The following is a 27,119-nucleotide window of genomic DNA, read 5'->3' on the forward strand; positions in this document are numbered from 1 at the left end:
GGAGAACTGTACCGCTCACTGTAATGGTGGGGCAGTTGGTCGTCCTTGAGCTTTCGACTGACCACTAATGGTACATTCCTAATGACTAATAGCTAGTCGTAGCCCTCTATAGGTTGGCTGGCATTAGTGGTGAGGTGGGCCTATGGGAAAACTGAACTGTAATTATACATTTGGTAAAGTTTTGAGTATCTTTTTTGAGTATTTTCTACACTTAAAAAGTCCCCGAAAAATGCCTTCAAAATACAATTGTAAATCCTTTATTTTTATACACAGCAGAACAAGCTTATCAAGTTGGGAATCGTGTGCTTGAGTAGTTGTGGGCATGTTAACACTAGTTGAATATGATCGTGTGGGTGAAGAGCTGTGTAGAACAGGGTGTGTGTGTGTGTGTGTGCAGAGGTGTATAGAAGAGTGAAGAGCTGTGTAGAACAGGGTGTGTGTGTGCAGAGGTGTGTGTGTGTGTGTGCATAAGAGTGAAGAGCTGTGTAGAACAGGGTGTGTGTGTGCAGAGGTGTGTGTGTGTGCATAAGAGTGAAGAGGTGTAGAACAGGGGTTGGGTCAATGATCAGTCAGCCACCAAGCTCCAAATGAGTCAGACATTAACTAGCCTCGCTCGCACTCAGTCTCAGAGCTCACGGAGAGACTAACTGGCACAGAGAGACAGACGTAGAGGTGTTCCCTCCCTGGGTTTCACATGATGAACATTTACCAGTAGAAAAGTCTAGAAGCTGTCATCTCCAGCGATATACACTACAGCTGTTGCTGTGTAATTTCTAATGATATGAAGGAAAAGTCTTGTATGAATGGTTTTGTTTCCTCATGGCGTCATGTGTGGTTGTGTCTGATAGCTGAGGTCACACTGGGTGATTATGAGTCATGGTAGCTGTGTGTGTGTGTGTGAGAGATGTTCAGCTGTTTTACACTGTGAGTGTGTGTGTTTTGTGTGCTGCGTGTTGCCCTGGCTCTCCTGCAGTGACCTGCGTGTTGAGACAATGGTTTATAAGACTCCAGCCACTCTAGTCATGGACTGTTCTCTCTGCTACCGCACGGCAAGCGGTACCAGAGCACCAAGCCTAGGTCCAAAAGGCTCCTGAACAGCTTCTACCCCCAAGCCATAAGACTCCTGAACAGCTAATCAAATGGCTACCCGGACTATTTGCATTGTTCCCCCCCACCCCCTCTTTTATGCTGCTACTCTCTGTTTATTATCTATGCATAGTCACTTTAATAACTCTACCTACATGTACATATTACCTCAATTACCTCAACTAACCTGTGCCCCCACACATTGACTCTGTACCGGTACCCCCTGTATATAGCCTCGCTACTGTTATTTTACTGCTGCTCTTTCATTATTTGTTATTTTACTTATCTATTTTTTACTTAACACTTTTTTTTCTTAAAACTGCATTGTTGGTTAAGGGCTTGTAAGTAAGTATTTCACTGTAAGGTGTATTCGGCGCATGTGACAAATACAATTTGATTTGATATCATCATTTTCTAACATTATGTAGCAATACATGTACATTATTAAAGAACAAAGGTTAAAAACATTTACATGACTTGTTTCATGTGCAGGTTTCTCGGAACCAGATGGTCAATGGAGAATCTCCATTAGCTAATATAAAAGTAATATACTTAGTCTATGAGTAGGGTACATTTGTGTCTGGGAAACTGGCCCTACAGCATGTGTTCATGTGAGTTAATGTGCTCTCCCTGTTTTCCTGTTGTGTTCTAGGTGGGGAAAGACACTGTCCAGACTACAGAAGACCAGATAATGAAGAGAGACATGCCTCCAGCTTTCATCAAGTATGTAGATGAAGGATATAATTATTCTCCTTAACTATCAGCCCATAAACTGTATTACCTTATTTACCTTATTTACCAGTCTATCTAACAGCCTGATCCAATTTAGACATTTACAGCAACGATGATGAGTCTCAACCTCTGTGTTGTGTTGTGTACTGTACTCTTTCTTTCTCTCTCTCTGTGTCCTGTTCTCTCTCTCTCCCTCTCTCTCTCCCTCTCTCTCTCTGTGTCCTGTTCTCTCTCTCTCTCTCTCTCTCTCTCTCTCCCTCTAGTATCTCTCTCGCTCTCTCCCTCTACTCTCTCTCTCTCTCTCTCTCTCTCTCTCTCTCTCTCTCTCTCTCTCTCTCTCTCTCTCTCTCTCTCTCTCTCTCTCTCCCTCTAGTATCTCTCTCTCTCTCTCTCTCTCTCTCCCTCTAGTCTCTCTCTCTCTCTCTCTCTCTCTCTCTCTCTCTCTCTCTCTCTCTCTCTCTCTCTCTCTCTCCCTCTAGTCTCTCTCTCTCTCTCTCTCTCTCACTCTCTCTCTCTCTCTCTCTCTCTCTCTCTCTCTCTCTCTCTCTCTCTCTCTCTCTCTCTCTCTCTCTCGTCTCTCTCTCTCCCTCTAGTTTCTCTCGCTCTCTGTGTGTTGGGGCACCGGCTGCTGCTAGTGGTGGCTTAGACAGTCCTACCCTACTATGGCGTATTATAAACACTGTATTGGGGCGCTGGCTGCTGCTATGGGAGGCTGGCTGCCTCATAGGCTACTATTTGTCCAGGGAGGGACTCTAGGGAGGGACTCCTCACTAAAGGAGGAAGCAGGAAGGAACTGTGGTAGGGTTCTATTTGGTCTTCCTTCGTGGACAGCTGCTCTTGGTTAACCTCAACCCAAAGCCCCTAGAGAGAACTATTACAATTATATTTTCAGACAGTCATTTTCTTTGGACATATATCACATTTTCTCATTTTAAACAGTAGTCTTACAATAAGTCACTCCCTGAATGAATGAATCAAGAGGGACATTTTATTTTTTTCTCTTCCTAAGATCTCTTCCTACTCAATAATCTCCTCCAAGCCCAGCTGCTTGGCTGTGACTCTGCCATCCATTCTTAGCCAATGCACACTCAACCATGTCACCTCTGCTCAGTCAACAGAACCCAGTAATACAGGAGAGTCAGGGGGTCACGGGACACCCAACAAGGTCATGGATGAAAAGCAATTGGCAGGCGTAGGTCATAGAGGTCACGGAGGCGCCTTGAAGTGACATCGTCACCCTGTCGTCATCCATCCGATACACATGCTGGAATGTGTGTCCTTTAACTATATATAGTGGTGCGTGCGTGCGTGCGTGCGGGTGCGCGAGTCCTTCACTATAATTAGCGGGTGCATAGGTCCTGGACTGGTTCTGTAATGTAACATAGCATGACTGTGTAGTCTGGCCTAGTGTACTGCATGCTGCTGAAGGACACTGCTGGCTGCACTAACATAACATATATAATATTATATGCATTATACGTTACATAATACGACTTACAGTTGAGCGCATGCATTTATATGTGACCCCAGTGGGAATTGAACACACGACCCTGGCGTTGCTAACAGCACTACACTACAAACTAGACTCCGAGACCCCCAGCGTCCTAGCGTCACTTCCTGTTTTAATATACACATGCATTACCAGTTACCAGAGGCTTCAAGAGACCAGCGACCATTCTGCCTTAGCCATAATGGAAACTCAAACTGAGCTCCTCTTGTCTGGCCCTGCCTGCACACACAGTGCCTTGCCTTCCTGTGGAAATAACTGATAATGGTAGTTCCCTCTTAAACAGAGAAGAAGAGTGTTTGGTCCTCAGGCTTTAGTAGGAAGTCAGGATTCTGTGGGAATTTGAACAACAAGCCAACATATCTTTGGCTTGTTGCCTGTATCGTACTGTAGGATTGGAGGTTTGATGATATATATACATTCACTACCAGTCAAAAGTTTGGACACACCTACTCATTCCAGGGTTTTTCTTTATTTTAAATATTTTTTACACTGTAGAATAATTGTGAAGATATCAAAACTATGAAATAACACATGGAATCACGTATTAACCAAAAAAGTGTTAAACAAATCAAAATATGTTTTATATTTGAGGTTCTTCAAATAGCCACCCTTTGCCTTGACAGCTTTGCACACTCTTGGCATTCTCTCAACCAGCTTCATGAGGTAGTCACCTGGAATGCATTTCAATTAACAGGTGTGCCTTCTTAAAAGATAATTTGTGGGATTTCTTTCCTTCTTAATGCGTTTGAGCCAATCAGTTGTGTTGTGACAAGGTGGGGGGGGTATACAGAAGATAGCCCTATTTGGAGAAATACTAAGTCCATATTATGGCAAGAACAGCTCAAATAAGCAAAGAGAAACAACAGTCCATAATTTCTTTAAGACTTGAAGTTCAGTCAATCCGGAACATTTCAAGAACTTTGAAAGTTTCTTCAAGTGCAGTCGCAAAAACCGTCACGCGCTATGAAGAAACTGGCTCTCATGAGGACCGCCACAGGAATGGAAGACCCAGAGTTACCTCTGTTGCAGAGGACAAGTTAATTAGAGTTACCAGCCTCAGAAATTGCAGCCCAAATAAATGCTTCACAGAGTTCAAATAACAGACATATCTCTATCAACTGTTCAGAGGGGACTGTGTGAATCAGGCCTTCATGGTCGAATTGCTGCAAAGAAACCACTACTAAAGAACACCAATATGAAGAAGAGACCTGCTTGGGCCAAGAAACACAAGCAATGGACATTAGAACGGTGGAAATGTGTCCTTTGGTCTGGAGACCGAATTGGAGGAGGAGGTGTGATGGTGTGGGGGTGCTTGGCTGGTGACACTGTCTGTGATTAATTTAGAATTCAAGGCACACTTAACCAGCATGGCTACCACAGCATTCTGCAGCGATACGCCATCCCATCTGGTTTGGGCTTAGTGGGACTATCATTTGTTTTTCAACAGGACAATGACCCCACATACCTCCAGGCTGTGTAAGGGCTATTTGACCAAGAAGGAGAGTGATGGAGTGCTGCATCAGATGACCTTGCCTCCACAATCCCCCGACCTCAACCCAATTGAGATGGTTTGGGATGAGTCGGACGGCAGAGTGAAGGAAAAGCAGCCAACAAGTGCTCAGCATATGTGGGAACTCCTTCAAGACTGTTGGAAAAGTATTCCAGGTGAAGCTGGTTGAGAGAATGCCAAGAGTGTGCAAAGCTGTCATCAAGGCAAAGGGTGGCTATTTGAAGAATCGCAAATATAAAATATATTTTGATTTGTTTAACAATTTTTGGTTACTACATGATTCCATAGTTTTGATGTCTTCACTATTGTTCTACAATGTAAAACATATAAAAAATAAAGAAAAACCCTTGAATGAGTAGGTGTGTCCAAACTTTTGACTGGTACTGTACATGCATACATACATACATAAATACATACATGCATTCTGTACATATACAGCACGTATGAGGCTTGGGCTATGATATAGAGCCTGCCTTTGTTTTGCTGACTAGCAGGTTTCTTAAATTCACTTTATCTTCTCTTCAGTAGCAGTACACCACTGAGGCCATTTTCATCAAACCTGCTCAGAGATGTTATGTTATAGATATAGTGAGAGATGATCAGAGATGTTATATTATATTAGATATAGTGAGAGATGATCAGAGATGTTATATTATAGATACAGTGGCTTGCGAAAGTATTCACCCCCTTGCCATTTTTCCTATTTTGTTGCCTTACAACCTGGAATTAAAATGGATTTTGGGGGGGGTTGTATCATTTGATTTACAAAACATGCCTACCACTTTGAAGATGCAAAATATTTTTTATTGTGAAACAAAAAAGCAATAACAGAAAACTTGAGCGTGCATAACTATTCACCCCCCCAAAGTCAATACTTTGTAGAGCCACCTTTTGCAGCAATTACAGCTGCAAGTCCCTTCGGGTATGTCTCTATAAGCTTGGCACATCTAGCCACTGGGATTTTTACCCATTCTTCAAGGCAAAACTGCTCCAGCTTCTTCAAGTTGGATGGGTTCCGCAGGTGTACAGTAATCTTTAAGTCATACCACAGATTCTCAATTGGATTGAGGTCTGGGCTTTGACTAGGCCATTCCAAGACATTTAAATGTGTGTCTTAAACCACTCGAGTGTTGCTTTAGCAGTATGCTTAGGGTCATTGTCCTGCTGGAAGGTGAACCTCCGTCCCAGTCTCAAATCTCTGGAAGACTGAAACAGATTTCCTTCAAGAATTTCCCTGTATTAAGCGCCATCCATCATTCCTTCAATTCTGACCAGTTTCCCAGTCCCTGCTGATGGAAAAACATCCCCACAGCATGATGCTGCCACCACCATGCTTCACTGTGGGGATGGTGTTCTCAGGGTGATGAGAGGTGTTGGATTTGCGCCAGACATAGCGTTTTCCTTGATGGCCAAAAAGCTCAATTTTAGTCTCATCTGATTAGAGTACCTTCTTCCATATGTTTGGGGAGTCTCCCACATGCCTTTTGGCGAACACCAAACGTGTTTGCTTATTTTTTTCTTTAAGCAATGGCTTTTTTCTGGCCACTCTTCCGTAAAGCCCAGCTCTGTGAAGTGTACGGCTTAAAGTGGTCCTATGGACAGATACTCCAATCTCCGCTGTGGAGCTTTGCAGCTCCTTCAGGGTTATCTTTGGTCTCTTTGTTGCCTCTCTGATTAATGCCCTCCTTGCCTGGTCCGTGAGTTTTGGTGGGCGGCCCTCTCTTGGCCGGTTTGTTGTGGTGCCATATTCTTTCAATTTTTTAATAATGGATTTAAATGGTGCTCCGTGGGATGTTAAAAGTTATTTTTTTTAAACCCAACCCTGATCTGTAGTTCTCCACAACTTTGTCCCAGACCTGTTTGGAGAGCTCCTTGGTCTTCATGGTGCCGCTTGCTTGGTGGTGCCCCTTGCTTAGTGGTGTTGCAGACTCTGGGGCCTTTCAGAACAGGTGTATATATGCTGAGATCATGTGACACTCAGATTGCACACAGGTGGACTTTATTTAACTAATTTAACTTCTGAAGGTAATTGGTTGAACCAGATCTTATTTAGGGGCTTCATAGCAGAGGGGGTGAATACATATGCAAGTAATTTTTTTCATCTCACTTCACCAATTTGGACTATTTTGTGTATGTCCATTACATGAAATCCAAATAAAGATCCATTTAAATTACAGGTTGTAATACAACAAAATAGGAAAAACGCCAAGGGGGATGAATACTTTTGCAAGGCACAGTATAGTGAGAGAATAAAAAAGCTCCCTCTTATTGGCCTTGGGCTTCATCTGATTGCCTTGCAGTATTTGATGGCAGGCAGTATAGTGATTTACAATGGGAGACATTTTTGCTGTGTGTTTCAAACATGAAAGAAAGGGATGTTTTCTTTGTCGTCAGGTCAGCAGTAGTGTTCCATCTAGACACACTGCAGCTATGTATAGACGCTTTTATCCTTGATCCCGTTCAACAACAGGAAATTGGCTGAAATCATACTTGATGCCCAACTGGCTCTTAGAGACCCGCTCCTGATCATTAGCATTGTCTAGCTGATGCCTTAACGAGCTATGTTACAGTATTGTTTTACATTGTTCCTCTTTCCCTCTCTCAGGGTGGAGACTGCATGCACCAAGCTGGTGCAGGCAGCGTCCATGTTGAAAGCAGACCCTTACTCCGTCCCTGCTCGAGATTACCTCATCGACGGCTCCCGGGGCATCCTCTCTGGCACCTCGGACCTGCTGCTGACCTTCGACGAGGCTGAGGTACAGTGGAGAGTAGAGTGGAGTGGAGTGGAGTAGAGTAGAGTGGAGAGTAGAGTGTAGAGTGGAGAGTAGAGTGGAGTGGAGAGTAGAGTGGAGTGTAGAGTGGAGTGGAGAGTAGAGTGGAGAGTACAGTAGAGTGTAGAGTGGAGAGTACAGTGGAGTGGAGAGTAGAGTGGAGAGTAGAGTAGAGTGGAGAGTAGAGTAGAGTGGAGAGTAGAGTAGAGTGGAGAGTAGAGTGGAGAGTAGAGTGGAGAGTAGAGTGAGAGTGGAGAGTAGAGTAGAGTGGAGAGTAGAGTGGAGAGTAGAGTGGAGAGTAGAGTGGAGAGTAGAGTGGAGAGGAGAGTGGAGTGGAGAGTGGAGAGTAGAGTAGAGTGGAGAGTAGAGTAGAGTGGAGAGTAGAGTAGAGTGGAGAGTAGAGTAGAGTAGAGAGTAGAGTAGAGTGGAGAGTAGAGTAGAGTGGAGAGTAGAGTGGAGGGAGTGGTAGAGTGGAGTGGAGAGTAGAGTGGAGTGGAGAGTAGAGTGGAGAGTAGAGTGGAGAGTAGAGTGGAGTGGAGAGTAGAGTGGAGTGGAGAGTAGAGTGGAGTGGAGAGTAGAGTGGAGTGGAGAGTAGAGTGGAGTGGAGAGTAGAGTGGAGTGGAGAGTAGAGTGGAGTGGAGAGTACAGTAGAGTGGAGAGTACAGTAGAGTGGAGTGGAGAGTGGAGTGGAGAGTGGAGTGGAGTGGAGAGTAGAGTAGAGTGGAGAGTAGAGTGGAGAGTAGAGTAGAGTGGAGAGTAGAGTAGAGTGGAGTGGAGAGTAGAGTGGAGTGGAGAGTAGAGTGGAGTGGAGAGTAGAGTGGAGTGGAGAGTACAGTAGAGTGGAGAGTACAGTAGAGTGGAGAGTACAGTAGAGTGGAGAGTACAGTAGAGTGGAGAGTACAGTAGAGTGGAGAGTACAGTAGAGTGGAGAGTACAGTAGAGTGGAGAGTACAGTGGAGAGTGGAGTGGAGAGTAGAGTAGAGTGGAGAGTAGAGTGGAGAGTAGAGTAGAGTGGAGAGTAGAGTAGAGTGGAGAGTAGAGTAGAGTGGAGAGTAGAGTAGAGTGGAGAGTACAGTAGAGTGGAGAGTACAGTAGAGTGGAGAGTACAGTAGAGTGGAGTGGAGAGTAGAGTGGAGTGGAGTGTAGAGTGGAGTGGAGAGGAGAGTAGAGTGGAGTGGAGAGTAGAGTGGAGAGTGGAGAGGGTGGAGAGTGGAGTGAGAGTGGAGTGGAGAGTGGAGTGGAGAGTAGAGTGGAGTGGAGAGTAGAGTGGAGTGGAGTACCGTAGAGTGGAGTACCGTAGAGTATAATAGAGTACCGTACCCTATCCATCCATCACCCCAATCATCCATCACCCCCCATCCATCCATCCATCACCCCCCATCCATCCATCCATCACCCCCATCCATCCATCCATCACCCCCATCCATCCATCCATCACCCCCCATCCATCCATCCATCCATCACCCCCCATCCATCACCCTCCATCCATTACCCTCCATCCATCCATTAACTCCCATCCTTCTCTCGTCATCCCTCCCTCTCTCCTCCCCTGTTATAGAAATCACCAGACATCAACTCTCAGCGAGCACAGCAGCAGGCAGTAGAAACAGGCGGTAGAAACAGGCAGTAGAAACAGGCGGTAGCTGTCTGCAGCAGTCAGCAAGACTCAGTAGGGAGGAGTCATCAGTTAGCACTGACAGGCTGTTTATCTGTTCATGCAGCTGGGCTCAGGGACAGTAAAACAGTACACCGTTTAGAGACAGGCAGCTGGGCTCAGGGACAGTAAAACAGTACACCGTTTAGAGACAGGCAGCTGGGCTCAGGGACAGTAAAACAGTACACCGTTTAGAGACAGGCAGCTGGGCTCAGGGACAGTAAAACAGTACACCGTTTAGAGACAGGCAGCTGGGCTCAGGGACAGTAAAACAGGACACCGTTTAGAGACAGGCAGCTGGGCTCAGGGACAGTAAAACAGGACACCGTTTAGAGACAGGCAGCTGGGCTCAGGGACAGTAAAACAGTACACCGTTTAGAGACAGGCAGCTGGGCTCAGGGACAGTAAAACAGTACACCGTTTAGAGACAGGCAGCTGGGCTCAGGGACAGTAAAACAGGACACCGTTTAGAGACAGGCAGCTGGGCTCAGGGACAGTAAAACAGTACACCGTTTAGAGACAGGCAGCTGGGCTCAGGGACAGTAAAAACAGTACACCGTTTAGAGACAGGCAGCTGGGCTCAGGGACAGTAAAACAGTACACCGTTTAGAGACAGGCAGCTGGGCTCAGGGACAGTAAAACAGTACACCGTTTAGAGACAGGCAGCTGGGCTCAGGGACAGTAAAACAGTACACCGTTTAGAGACAGGCAGCTGGGCTCAGGGACAGTAAAACAGGACACCGTTTAGAGACAGGTAGCTGGGCTCAGGGACAGTAAAACAGGACACCGTTTAGAGACAGGCAGCTGGGCTCAGGGACAGTAAAACAGGACACCGTTTAGAGACAGGCAGCTGGGCTCAGGGACAGTAAAACAGGACACCGTTTAGAGACAGGCAGCTGGGCTCAGGGACAGTAAAACAGTACACCGTTTAGAGACAGGCAGCTGGGCTCAGGGACAGTAAAACAGTACACCGTTTAGAGACAGGCAGCTGGGCTCAGGGACAGTAAAACAGGACACCGTTTAGAGACAGGCAGCTGGGCTCAGGGACAGTAAAACAGGACACCGTTTAGAGACAGGCAGCTGGGCTCAGGGACAGTAAAACAGGACACCGTTTAGAGACAGGCAGCTGGGCTCAGGGACAGTAAAACAGGACACCGTTTAGAGACAGGCAGCTGGGCTCAGGGACAGTAAAACAGGACACCGTTTAGAGACAGGCAGCTGGGCTCAGGGACAGTAAAACAGGACACCGTTTAGAGACAGGCAGCTGGGCTCAGGGACAGTAAAACAGGACACCGTTTAGAGACAGGCAGCTGGGCTCAGGGACAGTAAAACAGGACACCGTTTAGAGACAGGCAGCTGGGCTCAGGGACAGTAAAACAGGACACCGTTTAGAGACAGGCAGCTGGGCTCAGGGACAGTAAAACAGGACACCGTTTAGAGACAGGCAGCTGGGCTCAGGGACAGTAAAACAGGACACCGTTTAGAGACAGGCAGCTGGGCTCAGGGACAGTAAAACAGGACACCGTTTAGAGACAGGCAGCTGGGCTCAGGGACAGTAAAACAGGACACCGTTTAGAGACAGGCAGCTGGGCTCAGGGACAAAAACAGGACACCGTTTAGAGACAGGCAGCTGGGCTCAGGGACAGTAAAACAGGACACCGTTTAGAGACAGGCAGCTGGGCTCAGGGACAGTAAAACAGGACACCGTTTAGAGACAGGCAGCTGGGCTCAGGGACAGTAAAACAGGACACCGTTTAGAGACAGGCAGCTGGGCTCAGGGACAGTAAAACAGGACACCGTTTAGAGACAGGCAGCTGGGCTCAGGGACAGTAAAACAGGACACCGTTTAGAGACAGGCAGCTGGGCTCAGGGACAGTAAAACAGGACACCGTTTAGAGACAGGCAGCTGGGCTCAGGGACAGTAAAACAGGACACCGTTTAGAGACAGGCAGCTGGGCTCAGGGACAGTAAAACAGGACACCGTTTAGAGACAGGCAGCTGGGCTCAGGGACAGTAAAACAGGACGCCGTTTAGAGACAGGCAGCTGGGCTCAGGGACAGTAAAACAGGACGCCGTTTAGAGACAGGCAGCTGGGCTCAGGGACAGTAAAACAGGACACCGTTTAGAGACAGGCAGCTGGGCTCAGGGACAGTAAAACAGGACACCGTTTAGAGACAGGCAGCTGGGCTCAGGGACAGTAAAACAGGACACCGTTTAGAGACAGGCAGCTGGGCTCAGGGACAGTAAAACAGGACACCGTTTAGAGACAGGCAGCTGGGCTCAGGGACAGTAAAACAGGACGCCGTTTAGAGACAGGCAGCTGGGCTCAGGGACAGTAAAACAGGACACCGTTTAGAGACAGGCAGCTGGGCTCAGGGACAGTAAAACAGGACACCGTTTAGAGACAGGCAGCTGGGCTCAGGGACAGTAAAACAGGACGCCGTTTAGAGACAGGCAGCTGGGCTCAGGGACAGTAAAACAGGACACCGTTTAGAGACAGGCAGCTGGGCTCAGGGACAGTAAAACAGGACACCGTTTAGAGACAGGCAGCTGGGCTCAGGGACAGTAAAACAGGACACCGTTTAGAGACAGGCAGCTGGGCTCAGGGACAGTAAAACAGGACACCGTTTAGAGACAGGCAGCTGGGCTCAGGGACAGTAAAACAGGACACCGTTTAGAGACAGGCAGCTGGGCTCAGGGACAGTAAAACAGGACACCGTTTAGAGACAGGCAGCTGGGCTCAGGGACAGTAAAACAGGACACCGTTTAGAGACAGGCAGCTGGGCTCAGGGACAGTAAAACAGGACACCGTTTAGAGACAGGCAGCTGGGCTCAGGGACAGTAAAACAGTACACCGTTTAGAGACAGGTAGCCAGGGGCTTCATCCCAAATGGTGCCGTATTCCCTATTTAGTGCACTGTATAAGGAATAGGGTGCCATTCGGGACTTAGCCAGCGAAATTGCTTATACAGCAGCACTGGGATTGGGAGAGGAGAGGCGCACAGTAACAGCACACACACACACACACACACACGTGCACACACACACACACACACACACACACACACGCACACGCACACGCACACACACACACACATGCAGCTGGTCAGTAGCTGGCAGGGCAGGAATGTCATTAGCACAGCATTATCACCAGGCCTCATTAACAAGCTACTGTACTGATGGTGGTGTCTTAACCCTTTATTTATCTAGTCCAGTTGAGGTCAGATGACCTCTTTTACAAGGGAAAGCTTGTCATTTCCTTGGTGTGGTAATGTAATAATAATACATTAGCATAATCACTACAAAATAATCACTTTCAGCGGTAATTCAGACATCAAACTGAAAATGGTTTTAGACTGACCAATGCATGTAGCATGGATTAGGGCCTAATGCATTTATTTCAATTGACTGATTCCCTTTAACTCAGTAAAATCTATTTTTTTCCGTATTTTTGTTCAGTATAGATTGAGGCAAAAGGTATGGCACAAAACGCTAAAAGATACAGATCTGACTTCAAATCAGATTTCCAAATCTAGTTTCCGCTAAGAAGCAATCTAGATATTGAGCGATATAGACGATTGATCCTGTTTCGTGTTCTTTTGATCAATTGCAGGTTCGTAAAATCATCCGTGTGTGCAAAGGTATCCTGGAGTACCTAACCGTGGCGGAGGTGGTGGAATCCATGGAGGATCTGATCACATACACGAAGAACCTGGGACCTGGTCAGCCCCCTTTTTTAAAAGTTACATTTACTTTGACGTGTTAGTAATTTAGCAGACGCTCTTATCCAGAGCCACTTACGTTAATGCATTCATCATAAAGGTAGACGGGTAAGATAACCACATATCACAGTCATAACCGCATAGTTACCATGACTACGGAGATTACTTTAATAAAATAATGCATAATAACAATATTTGCCATTTTAGCTGACAAATTTTATCCAAAGCGATTACAGTGAATGCATAAATGTTAATATTGGTATCCCCAGTGCGAATGCTGTGTTGACGTCATGATTTGATGAATTACTTGATGGTCTCTGCATGGGTGGCCTGTTGACCAGAAGTGGAAATGACTTGAGAGAAGCGTGTTATATAACTGGTCCTTTGTGTGGTTGTTCCTGTCCAGGGATGACGAAGATGGCCAAGATGATTGACGAGAGACAGCAGGAGCTGACCCACCAGGAACACCGCGTGATGCTGGTCAACTCCATGAACACGGTCAAAGAGTTGCTCCCTGTCCTCATCTCAGGTGACTGCTTCCTCCTCCTACCTCTTCTCTCCTCTCTAAAGATCATTCATATTAGTATTATTTATGAGAGTACAGAGGGAATGTAGAGAGGGAGATGGACATAGACAGGAAAGGTTGAGATGGGGCTAGATCCCCTGTTGCCAGTGGGAATGCAGAGTCAGCAGCTTTACCACTAGATCAAATACAGGACTGTTTTTCTAACCGAATAATACTGGATCTTCACAGTTATCTATACATCTAACTGATGATCACTGTTGTTGTGGTGTTGCTACAGGTATCAAGATATTTGTGACGACCAAGACGTCCGGCAGCCAGGGGGTAGAGGAGTCTCTGAAGAACAGAAACTTCACCTTCGAGAAGATGAGCGCTGAGATCAACGAGATCATCAGGGTGCTGCAGCTCACTTCCTGGGACGAAGACGCCTGGGCCAACAAGGTACGGAGCTTAGCTAGAACCACACCCCCCAGGGTTGACTTTGGCCGGTGTTGGGTGAAGTTTCCCCCTAGCCGCTGATCTTGGGTCAGTTTTGCATTAACGGTTAATGTTAGGATTGGGGGAAAGATGCTGATGCTGGATCTGTACCCGGGGGAAACTTCACCCAAGAGCTCGCCTTTGGAACTCTCTCTCCCACGCACACACACGTCAACCCTCGAGAGCTGCTCGTCTCAGGCAAGGAAGAGGGTAAATGCTTTGGCCAGTCACTCGCTGAACATTAGAACATTACTACTACAGCTAAAGAAAGTAAAGAAAGCGATGTGTTTTTTTTGTGTCCAGTGTGAGTTTGCTTGGATCTGGATCTGTATTGGGATTGAAGGCTGAAAACAGTCACTGTCAAAGCTTGGTCTGCTAAACACCCACGTGCGCTCACATGCGCTGTACACCGTGCGCTCGCATACACATAAACACTCCCAGAATGCTGTGGGAGAAGAGCTCTCCGCAGCCTGGACAGGTTTTCGTGTGATGCCAATTTTACTTCTCAGTGTTAGTAAAATGACTCATGTTTTTATGTTTCTTTTGGATGAGCCCATTTTGAGGTGGCTCATTTGTCTAAAATGGCTGGCTGTTACATTGCTATTTGAAGATTTAACATGACCACAGACACAGGGTCCTAATTTCCATTTAAGCAGGTATGCATAGGCTCTCTCTCTCTCTCTCTCTCTCTCTCTCTCTCTCTCTCTCTCTCTCTCTCTCTCTCTCTCTCTCTCTCTCTCTCTCTCTCTCTCTCTCTCTCTCTCTCTCTCTCTCTCTCTCTCTCCTCTCTCTCTCTCTCTCTCTCTCTCTCTGACTCTCTCTCTCGCTCTCTCTCATGACACTCTCTCTCATGTCTCTCTTTCAGTTAGATACCTGCTCAGTGAAAACTGCTTCAACTCTTCCTGGTTAGCATGCTCAGTCTCAAACTGCTGGATTTCTTTCCCCTGCCACCCCACTCTCCTCTTTCCCCTGTCACCCCACTCTCCTCTCCGATGTACACTACCGTTCAAAAGTTTGGGGTCACTTAGAAATGTCCTTGTTTTTTAAAGAAAAGCAATTTTTTGGTATATTAAAATAACATAAAATTGATCAGAAATACAGTGTAGACATTGTTAATGTTGTGAATGGCTATTGTAGCTGGAAACGGCTGATTTTTCATGGAATATCTACATAGGCGTACAGAGGCCCATTATCAGCAACCATCAGTCCTGTGTTCCAATGGCACGTTGTGTTTGCTAATCCAAGTTTATCATTTTAAAAGGCTAATTGATCATTAGAAATTATGTTAGCACAGCTGAAAACTGTTGTGCTGATTTAAAGAAGCAATAAAACTGGCCTTCTTGAGACTAGTTGAGTATCTGGAGCATCAGCAATTGTGGGTTCGATTACAGGCTCAAAATGGCCAGAAACAAATAACTTTCTTCTGAAACTTGTCAGTCTATTCTTGTTCTGAGAAATGAAGGCTATTCTATGCGAGAAATTGCAAAGAAACTGAAGATTTCGTACAACGCTGTGTACTACTCCCTTCACAGAACAGCGCAAACTGGCTCTAACCAGAATAGAAAGAGGAGTGGGAGGCCCCAGTGCACAACTGAGCAAGAGGACAAATACATTAGAGTGTCTAGTTTGAAAAACAGGCGCCTCACAGGTCCTCAACTGGCAGCTTCATTAAATAGTACCCGCAAAACACCAGTCTCAACGTCAATAGTGAAGAGGCGACTCCGGGATGCTGACCTTCTAGGCAGAGTTGCAAAGAAAAAGCCACATCTCAGACTGCCCATCTTAACTCTTTCCTTTTATTGGCCAGTCTGAGGTATGGCTTTTTCTTTGCAACTCTGCCTAAAAGGTCACCATCCCGGAGTTGCCTCTTCACTGTTGATGTTGAGACTGGTGTTTTGCGGGTACTATTTAATGAAGCTTCCAGTTGAGGACCTGTGAGGCGTCCGTTTCTCAAACTAGACACTCTAATGTATTTGTCTTCTTGCTCTGTTGTGCACCGGGGCCTCCCACTCCTCTTTCTATTCTGGTTAGAGACAGTTTGTGCTGTTCTGTGAAGGGAGTAGTACACAGCGTTGTACGAGATCTTCAGTTTCTTGGCAATTTCTCGCATGGAATAGCCTTCATTTCTCAGAACAAGAATAGACTGACGAGTTTCAGAAGAAAGTTATTTGTTTCTGGCCATTTTGAGCCTGTAATCGAACCCACAATTGCTGATGCTCCAGATACTCAACTAGTCTCAAGAAGGCCAGTTTTATTGCTTCTTTAATCAGCACAACAGTTTTCAGCTGTGCTAACATAATTGCAAAAAGTTTTTCTAATGATCAATTAGCCTTTTAAAATAATAAACTTGGATTAGCAAACACAGCGTGCCATTGGAACACAGGACTGATGGTTGCTGATAATGGGCCTCTGTACACCTATGTAGATATTCCATGAACAATCAGCCGTTTACAGCTACAATAGCCATTTACAACATTAACAATGTCTACACTGTATTTCTGATCAATTTGATGTTATTTTAATGGACAAAAAACATACTTTTCTTTCAAAAACGTGACCCCAAACTTTTGAATGGTAGTGGACATCTTCTTTACTAGGCTTCTTACTATTTTTCCGTTGCCTCTTTCTTTCCGTTGGTATGTCTGGTTAAACATTTGTATATGTTTTGTTCTTCCTTTCTTTTTACCATTCTCCCCCCCCCCCCTCCTCCCTGTAGAAGGTAAGCCTACATCTTTCGCCCCCTACCTACCTTGTTGTGTGGTTGTGCATTCAACAGCAGCATGTCTGGTAGCTCTCTGTCTGTGTGTTGACAATGATGATGATGATGATGATGATGATGACAGTCTTGTGCCATGCAGTTGTCCATGTTTCTTTTTGTGTAGTAGATCAGTGCTGCAGTAAACTAGGAGTGCTACTATATTAGATGCGCTAGGTGAGTGTGAGTGATGTTAACAGAATGGAATGACATATTTGATCTGAGTGTTCTTCTCCTGTACTATAGATGCCAGTAATATGATGTTCTTCTCCTGTACTATAGATGTCAGTAATATGATGTTCTTCTCCTGTACTATAGATGTCAGTAATATGATGTTCTTCTCCTGTACTATAGATGCCAGTAATATGATGTTCTTCTCCTGTACTATAGATGCCAGTAATATGATGTTCTTCTCCTGTACTATAGATGTCAGTAATATGATGTTCTTCTCCTGTACTATAGATGTCAGTAATAGGATGTTCTTCTCCTGTACTATAGATGTCAGTAATATGATGTTCTTCTCCTGTACTATAGATGCCAGTAATATGATGTTCTTCTCCTGTACTATAGATGCCAGTAATATGATGTTCTTCTCCTGTACTATAGATGCCAGTAATATGATGTTCTTCTCCTGTACTATACAGTGAGGGAAAAAAGTATTTGATCCCCTGCTGATTTTGTACGTTTGCCCACCGACAAAGAAATGATCAGTCTATAATTGTAATGGTAGGTTTATTTGAACAGTGAGAGACAGAATAACAACAAAATAATCCAGAAAAACGCATGTCAAAAATGTTATAAATTGATTTGCATTTTAATGAGGGAAATAAGTATTTGACCCCTCTCAATCAGAAAGATTTCTGGCTCCCAGGTGTCTTTTATACAGGTAACGAGCTGAGATTAGGAGCACACTCTTAAAGGGAGTGCTCCTAATCTCAGTTTGTTACCTGTATAAAATACACCTGTGACAACAGTTGGTGCGATTATTCGCAAATGGAAGAAACACAAAAGAACTGTCAATCTCCCTCGGCCTGGGGCTCCATGCAAGATCTCACCTCGTGGAGTTGCAATGATCATGAGAACGGTGAGGAATCAGCCCAGAACTACACGGGAGGATCTTGTCAATGATCTCAAGGCAGCAGGGACCATAGTCACCAAGAAAACAATTGGTAACACACAATGCCGTGAAGGACTGAAATCCTGCAGCGCCCGCAAGGTCCCCCTGCTCAAGAAAGCACATATACAGGCCCGTCTGAAGTTTGCCAATGAACATCTGAATGATTCAGAGGAGAACTGGGTGAATGTCTTGTGGTCAGATGAGACCAAAATCGAACTCTTTGGCATCAACTCAACTCGCCGTGTTTGGAGGAGGAGGAATGCTGCCTATGACCCCAAGAACACCATCCCCACCGTCAAACATGGAGGTGGAAACATTATGCTTTGGGGGTGTTTTTCTGCTAAGGGGACAGGACAACCTGACTGCATCAAAGGGACGATGGCCATGTACCGTCAAATCTTGGGTGAGAACCTCCTTCCCTCAGCCAGGGCATTGAAAATGAGTCGTGGATTGGAATTCCAACATGACAATGACCCAAAACACACGGCCAAGGCAACAAAGGAGTGGCTCAAGAATAAGCACATTAAGGTCCTGGAGTGGCCTAGCCAGTCTCCAGACCTTAATCCCATAGAAAATCTGTGGAGGGAGCTGAATGTTCGAGTTGCCAAACGTCAGCCTCGAAACCTTAATGACTTGGAGAAGATCTGCAAAGAGGAGTGGGACAAAATCCCTCCTGAGATGTGTGCAAACCTGGTGGCCAACTGCAAGAAACGTCTGACCTCTGTGATTGCCAACAAGGGTTTTGCCACCAAGTACTAAGTCATGTTTTTTTGCAGAGGGGTCAAATACGTATTTCCCTCATTAAAATGCAAATCAATTTATAACATTTTTGACATTGGACACTGAATTTCCTTTGTTGTTATTCTGTCTCTCACCTACCATTAAAATTATAGAATGATCATGTATTTGTCAGTGGGCAAACTTACAAAATCAGCAGGGGATCAAATACTATTTTCCCTCACTGTAGATGTCCGTAAAAGGATGTTGTTCTCCTGTACTATAGATGTCAGTGATAGGATGTTCTTCTCCTGTACTATAGATGTCAGTGATAGGTTGTCCTTTAGGTGTTCTATTGATCCAGAGTACTGCTGAGTCATGTGCTATTGATTTTAGCTCTCCTCTCTCAGTCATATTGCTTTCCTGTAAGATCAGGAGCCAGTTTCCGGAATACAGGTTAAGCCTATTCCTGGACTTAAAAGTACTTTTCAAAGGATATTCTCCATTGAGCATGCTTCTTAGTCCAGGCTTATTCTGGGCTTATTCAGGGTCTGGGAAACTGGCCCCAGAGGCAGTGGGAATTTTAATAATGATCTCTACAGTAGTAGTGTACATATTTTGCGATTTTAGATTTTTACCCATTTCAGAAAGGCACTCAAATCGTGAAGTGGTCAAAATAATTGAGTGATTCCAGTACTGAGATATTGTCAGTGTGTAAAAACAGTGGTTGTTTGCTCACAGATCTAGCTAGGTTCCATATACAGTGCATTCATAAAGTATTCAGACCCCTTGACTTTTTCCACATTTTGTTACGTTACAGCAAGAAGTTTGGAACCATCAAGACTCTTCCTAGAGCTGGCCGGCCGGCCAAACTGAGCAATCAGGGGAGAAGGGCCTTGCTCAGAGTGGTGACCAAGAACCCAATAGTCACTCTGACAGAGCTCTAGAGTTCCTCTGTAGAGATGGGAGAACCTTCCAGAAGGACAACCATCTCTGCAGCACTCCACCAATCAGGCCTTTATGGTAGAGTGGCCAGATGGAAGCCACTCCTCAGTAAAAGGCACATGACAGCCCGCTTGGAGTTTGCCAAAAGACACCTAAAGACTCTCGGACCATGAGAAACAAGATTCTCTGGTCTGATGAAACCAAGATTGAACTCTTTGGCCTGAATGTCAAGTGTCACGTCTGGAGGAAACCTGGCACCATCCCTACTGTGAAGCATGGTGGTGGCAGCATCATGCTGTGGGGATGTTTTTCAGCGGCAGGGACTGGGAGACTAGTCAGGATTGAGGGAAAGATGAATGGAGCAAAGTACAGAGAGATTTTTGATGAAAACCTGCTCCAGAGCATTCAGGACCTCAGACTGGGGCGAAGGTTCACCTTCCAACAGGACAACGACCCTAAGCACAGAGCCAAGACAACGCAGGAGTGGCTTCGGGACAAGTCTGAATGTCCTTGAGTGGCCCAGCCAGAGTCCGGACTTGAACCCGATCAAACATCTCTGGAGAAACCTGAAAATAGCTGTGCAGCGATGCTCCCCATCCAACCTGAAAGAGCTTGAGAGGATTTATAGAGAAGAATGGGAGAAACTCCCCAAATACAGGTATGCCAAGCTCGGAGCATCATACCCAAGAAGACTCGAGGCTGTTATCTCTGCCAAAGGTGCTTCAACAAAGTACTGAGTAAAGGGTCTGAATACTTACGTAAATGTGATATTTCTGTTTTTTTTATTTTATAAATTACCAACAATTTCTAAAAACCTGTTTTTGCTTTGTCATTATGGGGTATTATGTGTAGATTGATGAGGATTTGTTATGTTTTTGTCCATTTTAGAAAAAAGTGGGTAACGTAACAAAATGTGGAAAAAGTCAAGGGGTCTGAATACTTTCCGAATGCGCTGTATACTCTAACGTCGTCTCACCTTACATGATCCCCAATACTAATAATCCCCAACACAAGAGCCCTTCACTGGATGGATGGAGTTTACTGTTACAGAGGGTTTGTCTGCTTGTGTTGTAAAACCATTGGTCACTCTTTTCTGTCTCCACCTCTCAAACCACCTGCCCACTTCTCAGGTTGGCTTCATCACTTGGTAAAGTAAACCTGGGATGCTTCCCAAATGGTGCCCTATTCTCTAAATAGTGCACTACTTTTGACCAGAACCCTATGGGCCCTGAACAAAAGTAGTGCACTATATAGGGAATAGGGTTCCATTGGGACTTCACTTCACACTGCTGTTCACTTCCAGGCTGATAGCACCAACAGACAGCTATTTCCTCATTTCAACTTTGACTTTGCTCAATCTTCCGTTTAATACTCTCGGAAATCCCACCAATGGATAACCTATTCAAACAAACATGCCGGTCATCATTGCATCCTTTCTTTGACCCCCAAAAAATAATTTAGAAAGAAGGAATTGTCTTCAAGGCATAACATTATTACGTAACATACAAACCAGATATTTTTCAACATTTTGCAACATTTGCATAGAATTCATTCAAAGATAAGAGTCTTTAGGGTTGTTTGCTGCTGCAGTGTCCTCCCTTTGTTTAGTTAAATGATTAGTTCAGTGATGCAGACAGTAGAATGTAGAATATTATGTAGAATGGAGTAGATCTTTATTGTCCCCGAAGGACGAATGCTAAAGCTTTGAACATGAGCTGTATCAGGCAGAACAGTCACTTGTGTATGTGGATAGATGTCCTTCACGGAGTAAAAAAGTAATTGACTGCGTAAAGCCATTCAAAGGACATACAAGGACACTGTAGCCTATCACCCAACCCTGAACCATCTCCCTGTGTCTCTCACTCTGCCACATGTTTTGTATAGCAGCTCTGTCCCAACGCTTTGCTGATGAATAGACTCATTGTCGAGTGAAGCCGTCTCTCGACTTGGACAGATTGTTGTATTCACATCCCCTCAGATTGAGATACAATGGACAGTCACAGTAGATGGGCTTTTTTATGATGTGAAAAAACACACTCATATTGACAGGTTGAGTCGCAAATGGCACCCTATTCACTATATAGTGAACTACTTTTGACAAGAACCCATAGGGCTCTGTTCAAAAGTAGTGAACTATGTAGGGAATAGGGTGCCATTTGGAACATAACCAAAGACTGTGGAAAGTGATTTGATTTAAACAGCATGTGCACTTTTACAGCTGTGTGTTGCTGCCAGTGGTTAATGAATAACAGCAATGCTGCACATCTGAGGTACAGATAATATCTGATGTGTGTGTGTGTGTGTGTGACAGCTTTTTGCAGGTTTGTTGTGGGTGCTGTAATGGTGGTGGTCATGGGGATGTCATGTCTTTGCCGTATGTAACGTCATTATCCATGTGTTCATCTGTGTGAATGCTGAGCTATTTTTCATCAGTCATCATCACCTTCATGAATTCCCCAAGCAGGCAAATACTAGTATGAGATCAACCTCGCTCAAAATCTAAACACATGCTGGAATACCTGGCTCATTGACAACATTACAACCTCGCTCAAAGTCAAAACACATGCTGGAATATCTGGCTCATTGACAACATTCCAACCTCGCTCAAAGTCTAAACACATGCTGGAATATCTGTCTCATTGACAACATTACAACCTCGCTCAAAGTCAAAACACATGCTGGAATATCTGGCTCATTGACAACATTCCAACCTCGCTCAAAGTCTAAACACATGCTGGAATATCTGGCTCATTGACAACATTCCAACCTCGCTCAAAGTCAAAACACATGCTGGAATATCTGGCTCATTGACAACATTACAACCTCGCTCAAAGTCAAAACACATGCTGGAATATCTGGCTCATTGACAACATTACAACCTCGCTCAAAGTCAAAACACATGCTGGAATATCTGGCTCATTGACAACATTACAACCTTGCTCAAAGTCAAAACACATCCTGGAATATCTGGCTCATTGACAACATTACAACCTCGCTCAAAGTCAAAACACATGCTGGAATATCTGGCTCATTGACAGACAGATCATTACCTTACTCCAAAGACATACAGTGGGGGAAAAAAAGTATTTAGTCAGCCACCAATTGTGCAAGTTCTCCCACTTAAAAATATGAGAGAGGCCTGTAATTTTCATCATAGGTACACGTCAACTATGACAGACAAATTGAGAATTCTTTTTCCAGAAAATCACATTGTAGGATTTTTATGAATTTATTTGCAAATTATGGTGGAAAATAAGTATTTGGTCACCTACAAACAAGCAAGATTTCTGTCTCTCACAGACCTGTAACTTCTTCTTTAAGAGGCTCCTCTGTCCTCCCTGTTACCTGTATTAATGGCACCTGTTTGAACTTGTTATCAGTATAAAAGACACCTGTCCACAACCTCAAACAGTCACACTCCAAACTCCACTATGGCCAAGACCAAAGAGCTGTCAAAGGACACCAGAAACAAAATTGTAGACCTGCACCAGGCTGGGAAGACTGAATCTGCAATAGGTAAGCAGCTTGGTTTGAAGAAATCAACTGTGGGAGCAATTATTAGGAAATGGAAGACATACAAGACCACTGATAATCTCCCTCGATCTGGGGCTCCACGCAAGATCTCACCCCGTGGGGTCAAAATGATCACAAGAACGGTGAGCAAAAATCCCAGAACCACACAGGGGGACCTAGTGAATGACCTGCAGAGAGCTGGGACCAAAGTAACAAAGCCTACCATCAGTAACGCACTACGCCGCCAGGGACTCAAATCCTGCAGTGCCAGACGTGTCCCCCTGCTAAAGCCAGTACATGTCCAGGCCCGTCTGAAGTTTGCTAGAGTGCATTTGGATGATCCAGAAGAGGATTGGGAGAATGTCATATGGTCAGTGTTTGGAGGACAAAGGAGGACAAAGAATGCTGAGTTGCATCCAAAGAACACCATACCTACTGTGAAGCATGGGGGTGGAAACATCATGCTTTGGGGCTGTTTTTCTGCAAAGGGACCAGGACGACTGATCCGTGTAAAGGAAAGAATGAATGGGGCCATGTATCGTGAGATTTTGAGTGAAAACCTCCTTCCATCAGCAAGGGCATTGAAGATGAAACGTGGCTGGGTCTTTCAGCATGACAATGATCCCAAACACATCGCCCGTGCAACGAAGGAGTGGCTTCGTAAGAAGCATTTCAAGGTCCTGGAGTGGCCTAGCCAGTCTCCAGATCTCAACCCCATAGAAAATATTTGGAGGGAGTTGAAAGTCTGTGTTGCCCAGCGACAGCCCCAAAACATCACTGCTCTAGAGGAGATCTGCATGGAGGAATGGGACAAAATACCAGCAACAGTGTGTGAAAACCTTGTAAAGACTTACAGAAAACGTTTGACCTGTGTCATTGCCAACAAAGGGTATATAACAAAGTATTGAGAAACTTTTGTTATTGACCAAATACTTATTTTCCACCATAATTTGCAAATAAATTCATTAAAAATCCTACAATGTGATTTTCTGGATTTTTTCCCCTCATTTTGTCTATCATAGTTGACGCGTACCTATGATGAAAATTACAGGCCTCTCTCATCTTTTTAAGTGGGAGAACTTGCACAATTGGCGGCTGACTAAATACTTTTTTTCCCCACTGTATATTAAACTACAGAATGGTTACCCTAAAAGGGAATGATCATTAGGGACATTATTGCCTCATTTTTAGACACGTGCACACAATTATTTGAACAAATCCCTGTATATGCTGTTATACAAAGTCCGAATTTGCCTAATTTCAGTCATTCAGTCTTTTTCAAATATGTTTTTTGGGGGAGGTACTAGACTGGAAGTTATAAGTTATTCATCCATGTTGTCTCCTCTGACCCTGTTGTTGACCCTAAAGGATACAGAGGCCATGAAGAGAGCTCTGGCACTTATCGACTCTAAGATGACCCAGGCCAAGAGCTGGCTGAGGGACCCCAACGCCCAACCAGGTAACATGTCCTCCCAATGCCTCAATATATACCAGGGTCGTGTTCATTAGGGCCGTGGTTTTCAAACCTCTCCTCGGGGACCCCCAGACATTTCATTGTTTTTGTGTAGCCCTGAACTAGCTCACCCGATTCACGTAATCAAGGGCTTGATGATTCGTTGACAAGCTGAATCAGGTGTGCTCTGGAATAGTTTGAATGCATGAAACAGCTGGGGTCCCCGAGGAGAGGTTAGAAAACCCCTGAATTTGGGGACACTATAGAAAAAGAAAATCTATAAAAAAAAAACGTTTTTTAAATGGCATGCATAAAGATATGACGTCATTGTTTTAGCACTATCCACTGAATTTTTAAACTACGGCGCGCGATACGGTTCAATGCGCCAATAAATCGGCACAATCTACTTTTTGAAGCTAAAATTGGGATCATGTATACTGTGGTAATGACCATACAAAAATATATAGAAACGGAGAGCAATGTAATAGGGCGAATTTAGCTAAATTAGGAATTTATGGTAACTGCATGAGGGCCGCCATCTTTATACACCTCTGCTATTGTTTTTATTGGAGTCAAAGTAGTCTCTCCCTGTTTCAGTCCATTGTCTTCTGTTTGGTGCCAATTGAACACGACCCAGTTGTCCTCTTTTTCTCTCTAGGTGTTTGTAACATTTGTCTTGCTGTGCTCTCTGTGTCCTGGTGATCAGGGGATGCAGGAGAACAGGCCATCCGTCAGATCCTGGATGAGGCTGGGAAGGTGGGAGAGCTGTGTGCTGGGAAGGAGAGGAGGGATATCCTGGGCACAGCCAAAACCCTGGGGCAAATCACTGACCAGGTTTCTGAGATGAGGGCCAGGTACAGTACATAGAAAATAATAATATATGACATTTAGCAGACACTTTTATACAAAGTGGCTTACAGTCATGCGTGCATACATGTTTTGTATGGGTGGAGCCGGGATTCGAACCCACAGTCCTGGCATTGCAAGCGTCATGCTCAACCAACTAACCATGTATATGTATATATATACAGGTAACTGCCAAAATAATGAAAACACTTGAGTAAAGGAGGGATACAAAGTATATTGAAAGCAGGTGCTTCCACACAGGTGTGGTTCCTGAGTTAATTAAGCAATTAACATCCCATCGTGGTTAGGGTCATGTATAGAAATGCTGGGCAGGCCATTATTTTGGCTACCATGGCTATGCCCCCATAGGATAACAATGCCCCCATCCACAGGGCATGAGTGGTCACTGAATGGTTTGATAAGCATGACAATTATGTAAATCATATACCATGGCCGTCTCAGTCACCAGACCTCAAACCAATTGAACACTTATGGGAGACTCTGGAGCGGTGCCTGAGACAGTGTTTTCCACCACCATCAACAAAACACCAAATTATGGAATCTCTCGTGGAAGAATGGTGTCGCATTTTTAAGACACTTTATTTAGGTGTTTCCTTTGTTTTGGCAGTTACCTGTATGTGTTAAGAACATTGGGTACAGTATGACTGAATGACCATAGAAATATAATCTATAGAATGGACATCCCCATTCAAGTCAACGTTCTGACAATGGCAGGGATTCAGTGGGGAATAAGCAGGGATTCAGTGGGGAATAAGCAGGGAATCAGTAGGGAATAAGCAGGGAATCAGTAGGGAACAAGCAGGGATTCGGTAGGGAATAAGCAGGGATTCATTCAGTAGGGAATAAACAGGGATTCAATAGGGAATAAACAGGGATTCAGTAGGGAATAAACAGGGATTCCGTAGGGAATAAATGGGGATTCAGTAGGGAATACGCAGGGATTCACTAGGGAACAAAAAGGGATTCAGGAGGGAATAAGCAGGGATTCATTCAGTAGGGAATAAACAGGGATTCAGAAGGGAATATGCAGGCATTCAGTAGGGAATAAGCAGGGATTCATTCAGTAGGGAATAAACAGGGATTCATTCAGTAGGGAATAAGCAGGGATTCATTCAGTAGGGAATAAACAGGGATTCAGAAGGGAATATGCAGGCATTCAGTAGGGAATAAGCAGGGATTCATTCAGTAGGGAATAAACAGGGATTCATTCAGTAGGGAATAAGCAGATATTCATTCATTAGGGAATAAGCAGGGATTCATTCAGTAGGGAATAAGCAGGGATTCATTCAGTAGGGAATAAGCAGGGATTCATTCAGTAGGGAATAAGCAGGGTGTTACGAACCCCGTGGCTCTAAACATCTAGGGTGGATGGACATGAGACCCGTAACATAAATTCATGTAAATTATAAGTGTGGCATGGAATAGTGAGAACAAATAAGACACAACTACCATGAACTACCGTCAAACACAAAGTGTTTATTTATGAACACACGGTAAGGGTTTGGGAAAAAGGGCTGAGCAGGACCCAAGAAATGAAACAATAGTGTAAAACCCCCCTAAACTGATCTAGCCTGCCTGAAGAACCGCTAGGCTACTGCTACCATACAAAAATACAGTGGGTGGTCCGCTCCAGGTCTAACTGGTGTTTATAGACAGATTTCTTCCCTACGGGTAATGTACGCCCAAGGGCAACTAGCTTAAACCCCCCCTTTTCCCAAAAAACACACAAAACTACTAAACAGGGTACTCAGCAATTAAATAAGTACA

At 44.8% G+C, this 27,119-nt stretch overlaps 1 protein-coding gene across 2 annotated transcripts in view; it reads left to right on the top strand.

The window, feature by feature from the left end:
- LOC121547742 (vinculin) overlaps positions 1-27,119 on the top strand; it is a 67,039-nt gene that overhangs the window by 20,551 nt on the left and 19,369 nt on the right. The window contains exons 2-8 of one of the 2 annotated variants that reach the window (XM_041859157.2): positions 1,739-1,809; positions 7,444-7,594; positions 12,877-12,985; positions 13,392-13,514; positions 13,789-13,949; positions 24,398-24,491; positions 25,192-25,339. In XM_041859157.2, the coding sequence (XP_041715091.1) occupies positions 1,739-1,809; positions 7,444-7,594; positions 12,877-12,985; positions 13,392-13,514; positions 13,789-13,949; positions 24,398-24,491; positions 25,192-25,339 (857 nt within the window). The remainder of the gene's footprint in view (positions 1-1,738; positions 1,810-7,443; positions 7,595-12,876; positions 12,986-13,391; positions 13,515-13,788; positions 13,950-24,397; positions 24,492-25,191; positions 25,340-27,119) is intronic. The other variant, XM_041859158.2, reaches the window with a different exon arrangement.

This window comes from Coregonus clupeaformis, chromosome 31, assembly GCF_020615455.1.
Source record: "Coregonus clupeaformis isolate EN_2021a chromosome 31, ASM2061545v1, whole genome shotgun sequence".
In the NCBI taxonomy this organism is placed as follows: domain Eukaryota; kingdom Metazoa; phylum Chordata; class Actinopteri; order Salmoniformes; family Salmonidae; genus Coregonus; species Coregonus clupeaformis.